The 21,776-nt window shown below is 41.8% G+C and overlaps 1 protein-coding gene across 1 annotated transcript in view; it reads right to left on the bottom strand.

Annotated features, from left to right (window-relative positions):
- Positions 1-21,776, bottom strand: part of obscnb (obscurin, cytoskeletal calmodulin and titin-interacting RhoGEF b) — a 533,110-nt gene that overhangs the window by 248,080 nt on the left and 263,254 nt on the right. Inside the window, 3 exon segments of the mRNA XM_059971780.1 lie at positions 138-404; positions 12,483-12,749; positions 20,000-20,266. Coding sequence (XP_059827763.1) covers positions 138-404; positions 12,483-12,749; positions 20,000-20,266 — 801 coding nt within the window.

Raw genomic sequence — 21,776 nt, 5'->3', positions numbered from 1 at the left:
ATGTTTCATCAGTGCCTCGTTGGATGAATGTTTACTGCAATCTTACCTAAAATGGCTAAAGAAACAAAGATTTTTCATTTCTGCAGGATAATTAAGCAAATAATATGCTTTTGAATTAAGAAAGCAATAGTCTTTACCTCTGACTGTCAAGGAAGCAGTAGTCTGTTGATCCCCAGAATCACAAGTATATTCCCCAGCATCTTCTAGCTTCAGGTTGTGAATTACTAATTCAATAATAGGCCCGTACTGCTTCATTTCATACTTGTCACTTGGTTTAAGTACCTCAAGTCCTTTTCTCCATTCTACAGAGGCATCAGGTTTAGTAAGCTCACAGTGCAGTAGGACAGAGTGGCCTTCTTCTGCTTCTTCATTTTTAAGCCATCGCTTGAAAAGTACTGGCAAGCCTGAAAAGATGATGATGATGATGATTATTATTATTATTATTATTATTATAGTACAACAGAAAGTAATGTTTATAGGTAAAAGCAAACAAAGAAAAGTGCTTTAACAGTCTTCTTGTAAGAATAATTTGGTGGAGGGTGATTGAACATTGATATAAAAGCAAGATAAATCTGAGCTGTTAGCGACTCAAGGCTGTGATCAAGGCATACATCTCAAAAAAAATTTGTATTTTTTAAACATCTTATGCAGTAAGATGCATAAGATCTTACTTATGATCTTACTAGGGGTACCTACAGAATATAGAACAGTACAGCACAGGAACATACTCTTTGACCCAGAACATTCTGTCGAACAAACTAAATTAGTAATCCAATGGCCAACTAAACTAATCCCTTCTGACAACCCTAGATTGCTCTAAAAAGCCATTTCATAGACATTCTACTAATTGCTTCTCTTGGGATCCAGCACCAACCTGATTTTCCCAATCTACCTGCCTATGGAAATCTCCCATGACCACTATCACATTCTCCTGGACAACACTGTTTACCTTTTGGCACTTATTTCACAAAAGATTGTCTTCACTACTATTGTACTTTGCATATTGATCCCAGAAATGAAAAAGTTAATGTATGAGGAGTGCCTGATGGTTCTGGGTCTGTACTTGCTGGAGTTTAGAAGAATGGTGCGGGGTGGTGGGGGGGGGGGGGAATCTTAATTAAACCTATAGAATATTGAAAGGCCTAGATAGGGTAGATGTCGTGCTACATATTGGTATCAATGACATTGGTAGGAAAAGGGAAGAGGTCCTGAAAACAGACTACAGGGAGTTAGGAAGGAAGTTGAGAAGCAGGACTGCAAAGGTAGTAATCTCTGGGTTACTGCCTGTGCCACGTGACAGTGAGTATAGGAGTAGAATGAGGTGGAGGATAAATGCGTGGCTGAGGGATTGGAGCAGGGGGCAGGGATTCAGATTTCTGGATCATTGGGACCTCTTTTGGGGCAGGTGTGACATGTACAAAAAGGATGGGTTGCACTTGAATCCCAGGGGGACTAATATCCCGGCAAGGAAACTTGCTAAGGCTACTGGGAAGAGTTAAAACTAGAATTGTCGGGGGGTGGGAACCGAACTGGGGAGACTGGGGAAGAGGAGGATGGCTCACAAATAGAGAAAACTTGTAGACAGTGTGTGAGGGAGGATAGACAGCTGTTAAAGAAAGGACGCGCTCAGACCGACAGTTTGAGATGTGTCTATTTTTAATGCAAGGAGTATTGTGAACAAAGTGGATAAGCTTAGAGCATGGATCAGTACTTGGAACTATGATGTGGTGGCCATTACAGAGACTTGGATGGCTCAGGGACAGGATTGGTTACTTCAAATGCCAGATTTTAGATGTTTCAGAAAGGACAGGGAGGAAGGCAAAAGAGGTGGGAGCATGGCACTGTTGATCAGAGATAGTGTCATGGCTGCAGAAAAGGTGGACGCCATGGTGGGATTATCTACGGAATCTCTGTGGGTGGAGGTTAGGAACAGGAAGGAGCCAATAACTCAACTGGGTGTTTTTTTATAAGCCACCCAATAGTAACAGGGATATCAAGGAGCAGATAGGGAAACAGATCCTGGAAAGGTGTAATAAATACAGAGTTGTTGTGATGGGAGATTTTAATTTCCCAAATATTGATTGGCATCTCCCTCGAGCAAGGGGTTTAGATGGGTAGGAGTTTGTTAGGTGTGTTCAGGAAGGTGTCTTGACACAATATGTAGATAAGCCAACAAGAGGGGAGGCTGTACTTGATTTGGTATTGGGAAATGAAACTGGTCAGATGAAACTGTCAGGTGTCAGATCTCTCAATGGGAGAGCATTTTGGAGATAGTGATCATAATTCTATCTCCTTTACAATAGCATTGGAGTGAGATAGAACAGACAAATTAGAAAAGCGTTTAATTGGAGTAAGGGGAATTATGAGGTTATTAGGCAGGAAATTGGAAGCTTAAATTGGAAACTGATGTTCTCAGGGGAAGGTACAGAAGAAATGTGGCAAACGTTCAGGGGATATTTGTGTGGAGTTCTGCACAGGTACGTTCCAATGAGACAGGGAAGTTGTGGTAAGGTACAGGAACTGTGGTGTACAAAGGCTGTAATAAATCTAGTCAAGAAGAAAAGAAAAGCTTACAAAACAGGTTCAAAAAACTAGATAATGATAGTGATCTCAAAGATTTTAAGGCCAGAAGGAGGGAGCTTAAGAATGAAATTAGGAGAGCCAGAAGGGGCCTTGACAATCAGGATTAAGGAAAACCCCAAGGCATTCTATAAGTATGTGAAGAACAAAAGGATAACATGTGAGAGAATAGGACCAATCATGTGTGACAGTGGGAAAGTGTGTATGGAACCGTAGTAAATAGCAGGGTTACTTAATGAATACTTTACTTCAGTATTCACTATGGAAAAGGATCTTGGTGATTGTAGTGATGCAGTGGACTGAAAAGCTTGAGCATGTAGATATTAAGAAAGAGGATGTGCTGGAGCTTTCGGAAAGCATCAAGTTGAATAAGTCACTGGGACCAGATCAGATATACCCCAGGCTACTGTGGGAAGCAAGGGAGGAGATTGCGGAGCCTCTGGCAATGCTCCTTGCATCATCAATAGGGACAGGAGAGGTTTCAGAGGATTGAAGGGTTACAGATGTTGTTCCCTTATTCAAGAAAGGGAGTAGAGATAGCCCAAGAAATTATACACCAGTGAGTCTTACTTCAGTGGTTGGTAAGTTGATAGAGAAGATCCCGAGAGGCAGGATTTATGAACATTTGGAGAGGTATAGTATGATTAGGAATAGTCAGCATGGCTTTGTCAAGGGCAGGTCGTGCCTTATCAGCCTGATTGAATTTTTTGAGGATATGACTAAACACATTGATGAAGGAAGAGCAGTAGATGTAGTGTATATAGATTTCAGCAAAGCATTTGGTAAGGTACCCCATGAAAGGTTTATTGAGAAAGTAAGGAGGCATGGGATCCAAGGGGACATTGCTTTCTGGATCCAGAACTGGCTTGCCCACAGAAGGCAAAGAGTGGTTGCAGTCGGGTCATATTCTGCATAGAGGTCGGTGACACGTGGTGAGCTTCAGGGATCTGTTCTGGGACCCTTACTCTTCGTCATTTTTATAAATGACCTGGATGAGGAAGTGGAGGGATGGGTTAGAAAGTTTGCTGATGACACAAAGGTTGGGAATGTTGTGGATAGTGTGGAGGACTGTCAGAGGTTACAGAGGGACATTAATAGGATGCAACACTGGGCTGAGAAGTGGCAGATGGAGTTCAGCCCAAGGATGTCTCTGAGCGGCTGCAGGACATTCTGGAATGGGAGGGTGAACAGCCAGTGGTTGTGGTGCACATAGGTACCAACGATATAGGTAAAAAACTGGATGAGGTCCTAAAAGGTGAATTTAGGGAGTTAGGAAATAAAATAAAAAGTAGGACCACAAAGGTAATAATCTCTGGATTACTACCAGTGCCACGTGCTAGTCAGAGTAGAAATAGGAGGATATTTCAGATGAATACGTGGCTTGAAAAATGGTGCAAGGGGGAGGGATTCAAATTTCTGGGGCATTGGAACCAGCTCTGGGGGAGGTGGGACTGGTAAAAACAGGACAGTCTACACCTGGGCTGGAATGGAACCAATGTCCTAGGGGGAGCATTTGCTACTGCTGTTCAGGAGGCTTTAAACTAATGTGGCAGGGGGATGGGAACAAGTGCAGAGACACAGAGGGGTGTAAAATGAGGGTAGAAGCAAAAAGTAGTAAGGTGAAAAGTAAAAGTGGCAGGCAGGCAAATCCAGGGCAAAAATCAAAAAAGGCCACTTTTCAACATAATTGTATAAGGGCTAAAAGTGTTGTAAAAACAAGCCTGAAGGCTTTGTGTGTCAATGCGAGAAGTATTCGTAACAAGGTGGATGAATTGAATGTGCAGATAGTTATTAATGAATATGATATAGTTGGGATCACAGAGACATGGCTCCAGGGTGACCAAGGATGGGAGCTCAACATCCAGGGATATTCAATATTCAGGAGGGATAGACAGGAAAGAAAAGGAGGTGGGGTAGCATTGCTGGTTAGAGAGGAGATTAACACAATAGAAAGGGAGGACATTAGCCTGGAGGATGTGGAATCGATATGGGTAGAGCTGCATAACACTAAGGGACAGAAAACACTGGTGGGAGTTGTGTACAGGCCACCTAACAGTAGTAGTGAGGTTGGGGATGGCAGTAAACAGGAAATTAGAAATGCATACAAAAAAGGAACAGCAGTTATAATGGGTGACTTCAATCTACATATAGATTGGGTGAACCAAATTGGTAAGGGTGCTGAGGAAGAAGATTTCTTGGAATGTATGCGGTATGGTTTTCTGAACCTACATGTCGAGGAACAAACTAGAGAGCAGGCCATTCTAGATTGGGTACTGAGCAATGAGGAAGGGTTAGTTAGCAATCTTGTTGTGTGAGGCCCCTTGGGTAAGAGTGACCATAATATGGTGAAATTCTTCATTAAGATAGAGAGTGACACAGTTAATTCAGAAACAAAGATTCTGAACTTAAAGAAGGGTAACTTTGAAGGTATGAAACGTGAATTAGCTAAGATAGACTGGCAAATGATACTTAAAGGGTTGACGGTGGATATGCAATGGCAAGCATTTAAAGATGGCATGGATCAACAATTGTTCATCCCAGTTTGGCAAAAGAATAAACCAGGGAAGGTAGTGCACCCGTGGCTGACAAGGGAAATTAGGGATAGTATCAAGCCCAAAGAAGAAACATATAAATTAGCAAAAAAAAGCGGCACACCTGAGGACTGGGAGAAATTCAGAGACCAGCAGAGGAGGAAAAGGGGTTTAATTAGGAAAGGGAAAAAAGATTATGACAGAAAGTTGGCAGGGAACATAAAAACTGACTGTAAAAGCTTTTATAGATACATAAAAAGAAAAAGATTGGTCAAGACAGTCAGAAATAGGTGAATTGATCATAGGAAACAAAGACATGGCAGACCAATTGAATAACTACTTTGGTTCTGTCTTCACTAAGGAGGACATAAATAATCTTCCGGAAATAGTAAGGGACTGAGGGTCTAGTGAGATGGAGGAACTGCGGGAAATACATGTTAGTAGGGTAGTGGTGTTAGGTAAATTGAAGGGATTAAAGGCAGATATATCCCCAGGGCCAGATGGTCTGCAGCCCAGAGTGCTTAAGGAAGTAGCCCAAGAAATAGTGGATGCATTAGTGATAATTTTTCAAAACTCTTTAGATTCTGGATTAGTTCCTGAGGATTGGAGGGTGGCTAATGTAACCCCACTTTTTAAAAAAGGGAGAGAGAGACCGGGGAATTATAGACCGATTAGTCTGGCATCGATGGTGGGGAAAATGCTAGAGTCAGTTATCAAAGATGTGATAACAGCACATTTGGAAAGAGGTGAAATCATCGGACAAAGTCAGCATGGATCTGTGAAAGGAAAATCATGTCTGATGAATCTTATAGAATTTTTTGAAGATGTAACTAGTAGAGTGGATGGGGAGAGCCAGTGGATGTGGTATATTTAGATTTTCAAAAGGCTTTTGACAAGATCCCACAAAGGAGATTAGTGTGCAAACTTAAAGCACATGGTATTGGGGGTATGGTATTAATGTGGATAGAGAATTGGTTGGCAGACAGGAAGCGAAGAGTGGGAGTAAACGGGACCTTTTCAGAATGGCAGGCAGTGACTAGTGGGGTACTGCAAGGCTCAATGCTGGGACCCCAGTTGTTTACAATATATATTAATGATTTAGATGAGGGAATTAAATGCAGCATCTCCAAGTTTGCGGATGACACGAAGCTGGGTGGTGGTATTAGCTGTGAGGAGGATGCTAAGAGGATGCAGGGTGACTTGGGTAGATTAGGTGAGTGGTCAAATTCATGGCAGAGGCAATTTAATGTGGATAAGTGTGAGGTTATCCACTTTGGTTGCAAGAACAGGAAAATAGATTATTATCTGAATGGTGGCCGTTTAGGAAAAGGGGAGGTGCAACGAGACCTGGGTGTCATTGTACACCAGCCATTGATGGTGGGCATGCAGGTACAGCAGGCAATGAAAAAGGCAAATGGTATGTTGGCATTCATAGCAAAAGGATTTGAGTACAGGAGCAGGGAGGTTCTACTGCAGTTGTACAAGGAGTACACTGGAGTATTGTGTGCAGTTTTGGTCCCCTAATCTGAGGAAAGACATTCTTGCCATAGAGGGAAGGTTCACCAGATTGATTCCTGCAGGACTTTCATATGAAGAAAGACTGGATCGACTGGGCTTATACTCATTGGAATTTAGAAGATTGAGGGGGTATCTTATTGAAACGTATAAAATTCCAAAGGGATTGGACAGGCTAGATGCAGGAAGATTATTCCCGATATTGGGGTAGTCCAGAACGAGAGGTCACAGTTTAAGGATAAAGGGGAAGCCTTTTAGGACTGAGATGAGGAAAAACTTCTTCACACAGAGAGTGGTGAATCTGTGGAATTCTCTGCCACAGGAAACAGTTGAGGCCGGTTCATTGGCTATATTTAAGAGGAAGTTCGATATGGCCCTTGTGGCTAAAGGGATCAGGGGGTATAGAGAGAAGGCAGATACAGGGTTCTGAGTTGGATGATCAGCCATGATCATACTGAATGGTGGTGAGAGGCTCGAAGAGCTGAATGGCCTACTCCTGCACCTATTTTCTATGTTTCTAAGTATGAAGTGGTGCATTTTGGTAGGTCAAATATGATGGCAGAATATAGTATTAGTGGTAAGACTCTTGGCAGTGTGGAGGATGAGAGGAATCTTGGGGTCCGAGTCCTTAGGGCACTCAAAGCTGCTGCACAGGTTGACTATGTGGTTAAGAAGGTGTACAGTGAATTGGCCTTCATCAGTCGTGGAATTGAATTTAGGAGCTGAGAGGTAATGTTGCAGCTATATAGGACCCTGGTTAGACCCCTCTTGGAGTACTGTGCTCAGTTCTAGCCGCCTCACTACAGGAAGGATGTGGAAGCCATAGAAAGAGTGCAGAGGAGGTTTACAAGGATGTTGCCTGGATTGGGGAACATGCCTTATGAGAATAGGTTGAGTGAACTCAGCCTCTTCTCCTTGGAGCAACTGAGGATGAGAGGTGACCTGACAGAGGTGTATAAAATGATGAGAGGCACTGATCGTGTGGATAGTCAGAGGCTTTTTCCCAAGGACGAAATGGCTGCCACAAGAGGACACAGGTTTAAGGTCCTGGGGAGTAGGTACAGAGGAGATGTCAGGGGTAAGTTTGTTTGTTTGTTTGTTTTTTACACACAGAGAGTGGTGAGTTTGTGGAATGGGTTGCCGGCAACGGTATTGAAGGGGGATATGATAGGGTCTTTTAAGAGACTTTTGGATAGGTACATGAGCTTAGAAAAATAGAGGGCTATAGGTAACCCTCGTAATTTCTAAGGTAGGGGCATGTTCAGCACAACCTTGTGGGCCGAAGGGCCTGTACTGTGCTGTAGGCTTTCTATGTGGAGAGGATGATTCCAATACTGAGGTGTCTAGGACCAGTGAGCACAAACTCAGGATAGAAAGACGTCCCTTTAGACCGGCGATGAAAAGGAATTTCTTTAGCCAGAAAGTGGTGGATCTGTGGAATTCATTGTCACAGATGGCTGTGGAGACAAATTTAATGGATATATTTAAAGACGGGGTTCATAGGTTCTTGATTAGTCAAGGTATCAAGAGTTACAGGGAGAAGGCAGGTGAATGGGGTGGAGAGGGATAATAAACTGGCTGTTATGGAATGGCAGAGCACACTCGATGTGTCAAAAGCTCCAATTCTGCTCCTGTGTCTTATGGTAACAAATAAATCTATAAACACAGAATTTTACTGTTAATTCTATTTTTTTTCCTTTCTGGAGATCCTGTCTGATCAGCTAGGTATTTTTAGCAGTCACTTCTGGTTTACAATTCCAGCAACCACAATGTTCTATATTTTACAGTTGCTACCTCTTTTTTCTCTCATCTTCATTTACCTCCTTGTGTATTTCATCCACATTGGTCAATTTCTATCAACAACCCTTGATCTACTGTTAGCTGAAAATATTTGCATTACTCAGTCTTCTTGGTGCCACCCTATTACTCAACTCTTCTCCCTCCTCAGCAATTTCAAAGCATGTTTGATTTTTCACTTTTCTCATTTCTGATGAAGGCCATCAATTTGAATGTTAACTTTATTGCTGCCTGATTAAATATTCACAGTCTTTACTAAATAATTTCATATATCTAGGATCTGAATTTTTTTAGATTTTCAAACTAAAACATTTACACGGCACAGTAGTGTAGTTGTTAGTGGAATTTTACTGCAGCACCTATGATCTCAGTTCAATTCCACCGCTGTCTTTAAGGAGTTTGTATATTCTCCCCATGGCCATAGGTTTCCTTTGGGTGCTCCAGTTTCCTCCCACATTTCAAAGATGTATAGGTTAGGGTTAAATATGTTGAGGGTATGCTCTATGGACTGTGTGGCGACACCTGCAGGCTGCCACCAAGCACATCCTCAGACTGTGAAAGTCGTTGACCCAATCAACAGATTTCACTGTATATTTCAGTGTACTGCATACGTAACACAGAAAGCTAATCTTCATTCTTTCAGATATTGTTTTTTTTTTCTCCACTGGTCTATTAACCTACCTTTCACAGTTATACAAGCTGTAGTTTGCTGATCCCCAAAGCAGCAGAAATACTCTCCAGCATCTGCTGATTCCAAGTCATGAATCTGCAATATTTGTGCACAGCCTTCCTGCTTTATTGTGTACTTTTCATTTGAAGAGATCAGAAGAGATCCTTTCCTCCACTTCACAGGCACTTCAGGTTTAGACAGTTCACAATGTAGGATTGCCATCTCATGCTCTTCAACCTCTTGACTCTGAAGTTCTTTCATCAGAATTATTGGTGCAACTGAAATACATCCAAAAGAATTCATTTACTATATTTATCTGGAAAGTGTAATTCTTCACCTGAATCCCAAATTTAATTTGTATCCCTACGTGAACACCACCAACCTTGCCTGGGACCGTTTTTAGGGTTATGCATTCAGTTGAAGACTTAGGCTGTTGGTTTGGGGCATGTGACATTGACATATGGCATATAATAGACTTACAAACAAATTGAGTAATTACTATCACCACACATTAGGCTTTTGAAGCTTCACCCCAAAATCAATCCTTCAAATCAAATATAAGATCCATATTCTCTTTGCACAGTTGAATAATAGGAAATTATTTTTCATGACTAAAATTTGATAAAGTGGATATACTGAATATAACATTATCAAAGTTCAAACTGAATTTATTATCAAAGCACACATACTATCCTGAGATTCATTTGCTTGTGGACATTCACAGTAGAACAAAGAATTGATAGCGTGGTTAAGATCCAATTGCATGCTTGCCTTTATTAGATGAGGTATTGAATTTAAATCTCAAGAAAGTAGTATCATGGCTTTATAAAACTCTAGTTTGAATGCTTCTGGAGTGTTGCATATAGTTCTCATCGTCCCATTATAGGAAGAAGGTAGAGGCTTTAGAGAGAGGGCAGAAGTAGTTTACCAGGATGTTGCCTGGATTAGCAGGCATTAGCTATGATGACAGGCCGAACAAACCTGGGCTGTTTTCTCTGGAGTGGAAGAGGCTGAGAGGTGACCTGACAGTGAAGAGAGTGGTGGATGCCTAATGGATTTACACAGAGAGTGGCGAATATCTGGAATGCTTTGCCTGGAGTGGTGATACAGGAAGATACATTCGGCACTTTTAAGAGATGTTTAGACAGGCACATGAATATGAGGAAAATGTAAGGATATGGACATTACGTAGGCAGAGGGATTAGCTAGGTTGCCCATTTGATCAATAATTTAATTGGATCAGCACAGCACTGTGGGCCAAAGGGCCAGTTCCTGTGCTGCAACTACAATAGAATTAATGAAAAACTACACACAAAGTTTCACGAACAACCAATGTGCAAAAGACAAACTGTACAAATACAAAAACCAGATAAGAATAATAGTAAATAAATAATACTGAGAACATGAGTTGACGAGTTCTTGAAAGTGGGTCTATAGGTCGTGGAGTTCAGTGTTGAGGTGAGTGAAGTTATCCAAGCTGATTCAGAAACTTGATGGTTGAAAGGTAATAACTGTTCTTGAACCTGGTAACGTGGAACCTATGGCTCCTGTGTCTCCTTCCAGATGGCAACAGCAAGAAGAGATCACGTCCTTAATGATGGATGCTGCTTTCTTATGGCAGTGCTCCTTGCAGATGTGCTTACTAGTTCGCACTGCACGTAGAACTTCACTTGTAAAGAAGCTTAAGGATGTAGGAATCACTGACCTTGTTGCCCATCCTTGAGATGTTGCAGAAATACATGTTAGGTTGGGAACTCCAGATTTAGACACAGAGGTGATACATTTCAAAACCAAGAAGGTGTGTGTGACTTGGAGGTGAACCTGCAACCAAATAGTGTTCTTATATGCCTGCTACTTACAGGACGTGTTTCTTAGTGGAAAAGGTCATGAGTTTGAGAGGTGTCATCAAAGTAGCTTTGACAAGTAATGCTGTGCATTTTGTAGATTACAAATACTGCAGCCACGATATAACAATGGGAAGAATTAATGTTTAGGGTAGATGTGGGGATACCAGTCAAGCAGGTTACTTTGTTCTGAATTGTGTTGAGCTTGAGTATTGATAAAGTTGCAGTTGCCCAAACAAGTGGACAGTATTGTATCACACACCATTTCTGTGTCTTGCAAAGGAAGAAAAGGGTTGGAATTTCAGATGTTGAAATTAATTGGTATGCAATGAATTCCTAGGAGGCATGGCTCTCCCTTGTTGGAGATGGTCATTCCTTGGCATTTATTTGGTGAGAATCTTACTTGCCATTTTGCCTTTGCAAGGAGTTGCAAGTATGAACTGTAGCCATGCAAATAAGTAGCAAGTAAAGACGACAAATAAGTGCTTGCCTTAATTGGTTGGGCACTGAGTATAAAAGTAAGGAATCATGCCACCAGCTATATAAAATGCTGGTTAAGCCACATTTGCAGTATTGTGCACAATACTGGTCACTCCATTATAGGAAGGACATGGACATGAACATGAAGGAGCTTTAGCAGGACAATGCCTTGATTAGAGGGTATAATCTATGAGAAGTTGGACAAACTGAGTTGTTATCTCTAGAGCAGTAGGGGCAGAGGGGGAGACCTGATATAAGTTTATAAAATTGTGAAGATAGAACGTCAAGCACTAGAGGACATGAAGGTGAAAATTCAGTTTGTTTCATGATAGGAAAGATGTTGAAGCTTTAGAGAGGGTGCAGAGGAGGTTTATCAGGATGCTGTCGGGATTAGAGAACATGTTTTATCAGGACACACTGAGCAAGTAAGGGCTTTTCTCTTTGGAGTGAAGGAGGATAAGGGGTGATTTGATAAAAGTGTACAAGATACTAAGAGGCATAGACCGAGTGGAGAGCTGGACACTTTTTGCCAGGGTGGAAATGGCCAATGCCAGGAGTCATAATTTTAAGGTGATCAGAGGAAAGTATAGGGAGGAATTTCAGAGTAGAGTTTTTATAGGGAATAGGCAGTGCACCCTGCTTGAGGTGAAGGTAGGGGCAGATACATTAGGGGATTTAAGAAACTCTTAGATAGGCACATGGATGACAGAAAAGTGGAGGCAAAGGTTGGATTTATCTTCGTGGGTTGTGGAGTTGGTGCAGCATTGTGGGCTGAAGGGCCTGTGATGTGCTTCGATGTTTTGTCTTCTTATACTGAAATAATTCAATATATTAGTTACAGCAGTATAACTATGCTGGTTAACTCACAAGTAATAGGTTTATTTTCTAATGACTATACATCAATACAATCATATAAAGTTATCAAATCAAGTTGAAGTAACATTTTTAAGTATAAAAATGTGACACAAAGAACTGGACTGCCGAATATTGAAGAGCGACTGTCAATACACACTGAATGGAGCACAATTTACTATACATCTCTTTAAATTATGAATTTTCACTTACCATTAACTTTCAAGTAGCCATCAATTTGCTGGTCCCCGGAATCACAGGTGTATTTACCCGTATCTTCTGTACTGACATTGTGGATTGATAATTCAACAACTGTACCAACTTGTTTCATTTCATACTTGCTGCTGGGGTGAAGTATTTTTGATCCTTTTTTCCATTTGACTGGTGCACCAGGCTTTGTAAGCTCACAATGAAATGTGACTAGATTACCCTCTTCAGTTTCCTCATTCTGTAGCTCTTTTTTGAAGAGCACAGGCAACGCTACAAAATTTGGAAAGACATTTAAGGATAGTATTTGAAAATTAGTTCTGAATTAATTAATTGCAATAAATCCATTTTACAGAAAGGGATTTTTGAACAACAGAAGGCAATGCTGTACAAAGGGTCATTTCCCCTTGGGGAAATAAGGCTGAAGACAGCCAGAAAATTATGAAAGATTTCAATATACAACAGAAAGAATGTTGTGCCCTGCACTTATGATGAAGGGCACAGCTAGAGATCATTCATTTAAGATAGTAACCAAGAAATCAAACAGGGAATATGGAAGAAACCTCTTCAATCCAAAAACATCAAAAAATGTTAAACTTGCTACTGTAGAGACCAAGCTGAAATAAATAACATGGATACAAGAGGAAGCTAGACAATAGAAAAAGGAATACACAGCTTGGCTGACAGACTTAAGTAAAAACAACAGAATACTTCACTGAAGCATAAATACAAGCAGAGAGACACACAAGACTGAAAAAAAAAGAACTGCTGCAAGAACCCAGTGGATTAGGAGGATCAGGAACCATCTATGGCGAATAATCATTTCAAGTAGAGGCCTTTAATCTGGACTGAAGGAGTAGGGAGGAGATTGATAGTATAAAAATGTGAAGGGAGAAGGTTGGCAAGAGATGGCAAGTGAATAACCTCTGTGTCATCAGTTGTCTTTGAAAATCTCTTAATTAAATCAGGTCATCTTCTTGTAACTGTTCTGGGAATATAACAGATTCCTGTTGGTAACCCTACCTTCTAAGTGTTCATCCACTTTAGACAGACTCTGAGCGATTAATAGTTTTGAAGCATCGTTTCAGCCTTGTTGACTTTCAAGTATTCGAGGACATTTAAACCTGTCAATTCCTTTTCAGGTTTACTATTAAAATTTATCTCTCCCATATTAATAATTTCATACTTGATGGGTTGGGAAAGGCTTCCAATATAATGTCTTCCACTTAATCAGACTAGCCATCTTCTTTTATGGTACAATAACTTATGTGCAGTGTGAATGTATTTCATCTGAAACCACATGCAGTCGCCTTCAATAAGTTAGGTCAACTCTATGATTAGATTATACCATACTTCCCTCATGAAACAGACTTCAAACATGGAAAATTCTCATCAGAGGCTTAATGCTTCTTTACCTGGATTGCAAATTCCAGCTTTATCTTCCAAGCAATCACACTTCTACAAAATCATTTCTAATTATATTTGTTGGTACCTAATCCACAGAATCTTCTTCCACATACAACTTTCTCCAAGTTTCTGTTTGTTCTCAGTCATTTTCAGCCTTCCTCTAACTTCCCCCTTGAACTTCCCACCCCTTACCTTAAATCCATGTCCTCTTTTACTGAGCAGTGGTGCCCTGAGAAAGAGGCACTGGCTGTCCACTCTATCTATTTCTCTTAATATCTTGTATACCTCTATCATGTCTCCTCTCATCCTCTTTCTCTCCAAAGAGTAAAGCCCTAGCTCCCTTAATCTCTGATCATAATCCATACTCTCTAAACCAGGCAGCATCCTGGTAAATCTCCTCTGTACCCTTCCCAATGCTTCCACATCCTTCCTATAGTGAGACAACCAAAACTGGACACAGTACTCCAAGTGTGGCCTAACCAATTTTATAGAGCTGCATCATTACCTCACGACTCTTAAACTCTATCCCTCGACTTATGAAAGCTAACACCCCATAAGCTTTCTTAACTACCCTATCTACCTGTGAGGCAACTTTCAGGGATCTGTGGACATGTACTCCGAGATCCCTCTGCTCCTCCACATTACCAAGTATCCTGGTAATGTACTCTGCCTTGGAGTTTGTCCTTCCAAAGTGTACCACCTCACACTTCTCCAGGTTGAACTCCATCTGCCACTTCTCAGCCCATTTCTGCATCCCATCAATGTCTCTCTGCAATTTTCGACAATCCTCTACACTATCTACAACACCACCAACCTTTGTGTCATCTGCAAACTTGCTAACCCACCTTTCTAACCCCACATCTAGGTCGTTAATAAAAATCATGTAAAGTAGAGGTCCCAGAACCAATCCTTGTGGGGCACCACTAGTCACAACCCTCCAATCTGAATGTACTCCCTCCACCACAACCCTCTGCTTTCTGCAGGCAAGCCAATTCTGAATCCACCTGGCCAAACTTCCCTGGATCCCATGCCTTCTGACTTTCTGAATAAGCCTATCGTGTGGAACCTTATCAAATGCCTTACTAAAGTTCATGTAGATCACATCCACTGCACTACCCTCATCTATATGCCTGGTCACCTCCTCAAAGAACTCTATCAGGCTTGTTAGACATGATCTGCCCTTCACAAAGCCATGTTGACTGTCCCTGATCAGACCATGGTTCTCTAAATGCCCACAGATCCTATCTCTAAGAATCTTTTCCAACAGCTTTCCCACCACTCACTGGTCTATAATTACCAGGATTATCCTTACTACCTTTTTTGAACTACCATTCCCGCGGACAACGAGGACATAAAGATCCTAGCCAGAGGCTCAGCAATCTCTTTCTTCGCCTTGTGGAGCAGCCTGGGGAATATTCTGACAGGCCCCAGGGTCTTATCTATCCTAATGCATTTTAACAACTCCAACACCTCCTCTCCCTTAATATCAACATGCTCTAGAACTTCAACTTCACTCATATTGTCCTCATCATCATCATCAAGTTCCCTCTCATTGGTGAATACCAAAGAGAAGTATTCATTGAGAACCTCGCTCATTTCCACAGCCTCCAGGCACATCTTCCCACCTTTATCTCTAATCGGTCCTACCTTCACTCCTGTCATCCTTTTCTTCTTCACATAATTGAAGAATGCCTTGGGGTTTTCCTTTACCCTACTCGCCAAGGCCTTCTCATGCCCCCTTTTTGCTCTCCTCAGCCCCTTCTTAAGCTCCTTTCTTGCTACCCTATATTCCACAATAGACCCATCTGATCCTTGCTTCCTAAACCTCGTGTATGCTGCCTTCTTCCACCTGACTAGATTTTCCACCTCACTTGTCACCCATGGTCCCTTCACCCTACCATTCTTTATCTTCCTCACTGGGACAAATTTATCCCTAATATCCTGCAAGAGATCCCTAAACATGAGCATTGTACATTTCCCTGCAAAAACATCATCCCAATTCACACCCGCAAGTTCTAGCCTTATAGCCTCATAATTTGCCCTTCCCCAATTAAAAATGTTCCCATCCTCTCTGATTCTATCCTTTTGCATGTCAATGCTAAAGGCCAGGGAGCGGTGATCACTGTCCCTCAGATGCTCACCCACTTAGAGATCTGTGACTTGACCCGGTTCGTTACCTCATGCTCGATCTAGTATGGCATTCCCCCTACTTGGCCTGTCAACATACTGTGACAGGAATCTGTCCTGGACATACATAACAAACTCTGCCCCATCTAAACCATTGGAACTAATCAGGTGCCAATCAATATTAGGGAAGTTAAAGTCACCCATGATAACAATCCTGTTATTTTTGCACCTTTCCAAAATCTGTCTCCCAATCTGCTTCTCGGTATCTCTGCTGCTACCAGGGGGCCTATAGAATACTCCCAATAGAGTAACTGCTCCCTTCCTGTTCCTGACTTCCACTTATACTGACACAAAAGAGGATCCTGCTACATTACCCACTCTTTCTGTAGCTGTAATCGTATCCCTGATCAGTAATGCAACACCTCCTCCCCTTCCCCCCATCCCTTTTAAACACTGGAATCCAGGAATATTGAGAATCCATTCCTGCCCTGATGCCAGCCAAGTCTCTGTAATGGCCACTACATCATAATTCCATGTATGTATCCAAGCTTGCAGTTCACCACCTTCCCTGGAACAAGGCCCAATTGTCCAGAAACATGAAGTCCTCCCTCCTGCACCAACTCCTTAGCCACGTATTTAGCTGCATTATCTTCCTATTTCTAGCCTTACTAGCTCGTGGGACAGTTAGCAATCATGAGATTGCAACCCTGGAAGTCCTGTACTTCAACTTTGCACCTAACTCCCTAAACTCTCTTTGCAGGACCTCCCCCTTCTTCCTATCCATGTCATTGGCCCCTACATGGACCACGACATCTGGTTCTCACCCTCCCTCTTGAGAATATGGAGATCTCAATCTGAGATATCACAGACCCTTGGCACCAGGGAGGCAACAGACCATCCGGGATTCTTGATCTCTCCAACAGAACCTCTTATCTGTCCCCCTAACTATCGAATCCCTTGTCACTACTGCTCTCCTCTTTTCCCTCCTTCCCTTCCCTTCTGAGCTGAGAGTCCAGTTTCGGTGCCAGAGACGCAACCACTGCAACTTGTCCCTGGTAGTCGTCTCCACCAACAATATCCAAAACAGTATACTTATTATTGATGGGAACTGCCACAGGGGTGCTCTGCTCTTTCTATCGATTCCCCTTCCCTCTCCTGACAGTCACCCAACCAACCTGCCTCCTGACTTTTAGGGGTGACTATCTCTCTGAAACTCCTGTTTATTTCTGCCTCTGCCTAATGAATGATCCGAAGTTCATCCAGCTCCAGCTCCAGTTCCCTAACTCGGTTTGTCAGGAGCTGCAACTGGATGCACCTGTTGCAGGTGTAGTCATCTGGGACAATTGAGCTCGCCCTGACTTCCCACATACTGCAAATGGAGCACCTGACTGGATAAGTCACAGGCACCGGACGAGATGCACCCCAGGCTATTGTGGGAGGCGAGGGAGGAGATTACTGAACCTCTGGCAATGATCTTTGCATAATCAATGGGGACGGGAGAGGTTCTGGAGCATTGGAGGGTTGTGGATGTTGCTCCCTTATTCAAGAAAGGGAGTAGAGACATCCCAGGAAATTATAGACCAGTGAGTCTTACTTCAGTGGTTGGTAAGTTGATGGAGAAGATCCTGAGAGGCAGGATTTATGAACATTTGGAGAGGCATAATATGATTAGGAATAGTCAGCATGGCTGTGTCAAAGGCAGGTTGTACCTTACAAGCCTGATTGAATTTTTTGAGGATGTGACTAAACACATTCATGAAGGTAGAGCCATGGATGTTGTGTATATGGATTTCAGCAAGGCATTTGACAAGGCATGCAAGGCTTACTGAGAAAGCAAAGCATGGGATCTAAGGGGCCTTGCTTTAGGGATCCAGAATTTGCTAAGAGTGGTTGTAGACAGGTTATATTATGCATGGAGGTCGATGACCAGTGGTGTGCCTCAGGGATCTGTTCTGGGACCCCTTCTCTTTGCGATTTTTATAAATGACCTGGATGAAGAAGTGGAGGGATGGATTAGTAAATTTACTGATGACACAAAGGTTGGGGGTGTTGTGGATAGTGTGGAGAGCTGTCAGAGGTTGCAGTAGGACATTGACAGGATACAAAACTGGCCTGAGAAGTGGCAGATGGAATTCAACCCAGATAAGTGTGGGGTGGTTCATTTCAGTAGTTCAAATATGATGGCAGAATATAGTATTAATGGTAAGACACTTGGCAGTGCAGAGGATCAGAGGGATCTTGGTGTCTAAGTCCATAGGACACTCAAAGCTGCTGCACAGGTTGACTCTGTGGTTAAGAAGGCATACAGTGCATTGGCTTTCATCAACCGTGGGATTGAGTTTAAGAGCCAAGAGGTAATGTTACAGCTATGTAGGACCCTGATCAGACCCCACTCAGAGAGTACTGTGCTCAGTTCTAGTCACCTCACCACAGGAAGGATGTGGAAACTATAGAAAGGGTACAGGGGAGATTTACAAGGATGTTGCTTGGATTGGGGAGCATGCCTTATGAGAATAGGTTGAGTGAACTTGGCCTTTTCTCCTTGGAGCGATAGAGGATGAGAGGTGACCTGATAGAAATGTATAAGGTGATGAGAGGTGGATAGTCAGAGGTTTTTTCCAAGGGCTGAAATGGCTAAGCCAAGAAGGCACAGTTTTAAAGTGCTTGGGAGTAGGTACAGAGGAGATGTCGGGGTAAGCTTTTTATGCAGAGAGTGGTGAGTGCATGGAATGGGCTGCTGGTGACGGTAGTGGAGGTGGATACGAAAGGGTCTTTTAAGAGACTCCTGGATTGGTACATGGAGCTTAGAAAATTACAGAGTTATTGGTAACCCTAGGTAATTTCTAAAGTACGTGTTCAGCACAGCATTGTGGGCCGCAGACCCTTAATCATGCTGTAGGCTTTCTATGTTAACAAACATCTCAACTGTTAGGCCCTTGAACAAAAAGAGGTAACTACACTCATTTAAGGACTCTTATCTTGTTATTTCATGCTTGTTATTTAGTCATTGATTTATAGCTGCATTTGCAGTGTTTACTGTCCATTGTTTACAGGTAATGTTCTATAGATTTGGTGAGCATGCCCACAGAAAAAGAATCTCAGGGTTTTATGTGGTAATATGTATGTACTCAGATAATAAAATTTACTGTGAACTTTGTACATTACAAGCCCCCAGAAAGCATCCCTTCAAATAGATAATAACATATACAAAATGCTAGAGAATCTCAGCAGGTCTGGCAGCACCAACAGAAATGAATGAACAGTCAACATTTCATGCCAAGACCGTTCCTCAGGACTGGAAAGGAAGGAAGAAGGCACCAGAATAAAGAAAAGTCGGGGGAGGGGAAGGAGAACAGCTGGAAGATGATCAGGGAAGCCAGGTGGATGGGCAAGGAAGGAACCCAATAGGAGAGGACAGTGAACCATGGGAGAAATGGGAGGAGGAGGAGAATCAGGGGAAGGTGATAGGCGGGTGAAAGGAGGTAAGAGACCAGGGTAGGGAATGGAGAAGTGGGGAGGGGGAGGGGTTTTGTTTTAAACCAGAGGGAGAAATCACTATTCCTCTAATCAGGTTGGAGGCTACCCAAATGGAATATAAAGCGTTGCTCCTCCATCCTGAGAGTGGTCTCATCGTGGCACAAAAGGTGGCCATGGGCTGACATGTCAGAGACATTCACCATGTCAAATAGATTTCTGCTTAACCTGTCTAATACCTAGGCAGTGCAGTTAACTAGATCCCAATATCCATGACTGCTCTCATTTTCCCATACATTATAAAAAAAGATCAATTCAAACAACATAATAGTGAAAATTTGAAACTATCAATTAGAAAGAAAACAAATTTGACTCGTGGAAAAAGAATGGACAACATTCAGTGCAGAAATGAAACACAATTAAATACAAGGACACGATGATGATAGTGTTTACCTCCTGCAGCAAAAGGAAAACATGGAAAAAGTTGAATTCTATTATGAAATGTTATATTTTACCTTTCACTTTTAAATGTGCTGTTGATTGTTTATCCCCAGAATCACAAATATAGTCACCAGCATCTTCTGGTTCCACATCATGGATTAACAGTTCAATGTTGGGACCTTGCTGTTTCATTTCATATTTCCCACACGGCACCAGTGCCACTGATTCCTTTCGCCATTCCACTGCTATATCAGGTTTGGTAAGCACACAGAATAGTCTGGCTATACCACCCTCTTCGGCTTCCACATTCTCAAGTTCTTGTTTGAAAAGTACTGGTAAAGCTGAGAAACATAAATTTAATGGATTAATAATTCAATCACTTATGGTACTCATCTTTACAAGCTTTTGTTTCATTGTCTTGACTGGATGATTTTTACTCTGGATTAAACCCCTATTCTTATATGTGGAGGTACACACTAAAATGAATCTCATGTTTCCAATGGGGAATATATGCACAGAATACAGAGTGAAGAAAAAGAATTACATTATTAGCAACACACACAATATGATGGAGTAACTCAGCAGGTCACGCAGCATCTATGGAAAGGAATAAAGAGCTGACATTTCGGGCCGAGAACCTTCATCAGGGCATTATTGTTTGCCCAATAAGACTCCTTATTGAGAGAAAAAGGATTACAAAATTACGCATGCTAAAAAAGCTTCCTCTATTTTAGATATTAGAAACGTATAAAACCTACAGCACAATACAGGCCCTTCGGCCCACAAAGTTGTGCCAAACATGTCCCTACCTTAGAAATTACTAGACTTACCTACAGCCCTCTATTTTTCTAAGCTATTTTTCTAATTATTATAGCAGCATATATTGTATTTTGACCCTGCTGCTAAGAGGTAGCTGTTCATAAAGAAAAAAAATGCTCATACATGAAAATGAAAAAGTGGGCTTAATCAAGCCTTTAAAATTAAGTTTTAATCAATTTCCTTTCATAAGCCATTTGCGAAAACAAAAGAAAACCTAATACAGCATTCAGTTTTGTTTGTGCAAAATTATTTGATATCGTCTTAGAGCACGACAGCACAGAATCAGGCCCTTTGATCCACCTAATCCATACCAAACCATTATTCTGCCTAGTCACTGTACCTGCATCATAGCCCTCTATACATTTTAATTCATGTTTGCAGAGATCATGTAAATCAAATGTCATGACATACTCAGTGTGCAATCTATGCCCAAGTTACACAAGATAGAGCACCATTCCCATGGGAGCATCTTTTAATAACACAGACGGGATAGGAGTGATGAGTTAAATTTAAGAAATATAAATTACCTCTGGAGGTTCAACTAATTGTCAAGATCCATATATTAATTTATTTAGGTTCAGGTTTACAGAGGCACGAAAATGGTGTTAGAAAGGAATTAGCCAGCAGCGTTCTGGATGTCCCATTGATGTCGATTGGGAAGGCCGACGTACAATGGAATAATGAATAGGTATCAAAGGTAGAGGCAATAATATAGCAGCAAATGAGACAAGAAAAAGGTCACATTACTAACACGAAAATAGATGCACATATTGATGGTATAGAAATGTCCAAAGCTCATCTCATAGTGAAAAGTGGCATCAGTGTTGCAAGAAATATAAAAGAATATAAAAGCAAGGATGTAATGCTGAAACTTTATAAAGCACCATTGAGGCCTCACTTGGAGTATTGTGCGCAGGTTTAGGCCCCTTATCTTAGAAAGGATGTGCAGAAACTGCAGAGGGTTCAAAGGAGGTTCACGTAAATGATTCCAGGATTGAATGGCTTGTCATATGAAAAATATCTGATGGCTCT

The sequence above is a fragment of the Hypanus sabinus genome, chromosome 6 (assembly GCF_030144855.1).
Source record: "Hypanus sabinus isolate sHypSab1 chromosome 6, sHypSab1.hap1, whole genome shotgun sequence".
NCBI lineage: Eukaryota > Metazoa > Chordata > Chondrichthyes > Myliobatiformes > Dasyatidae > Hypanus > Hypanus sabinus.
Note: the sequence above shows the minus strand (reverse complement) of the source record. Positions and strands in the feature narration are given on the sequence as shown.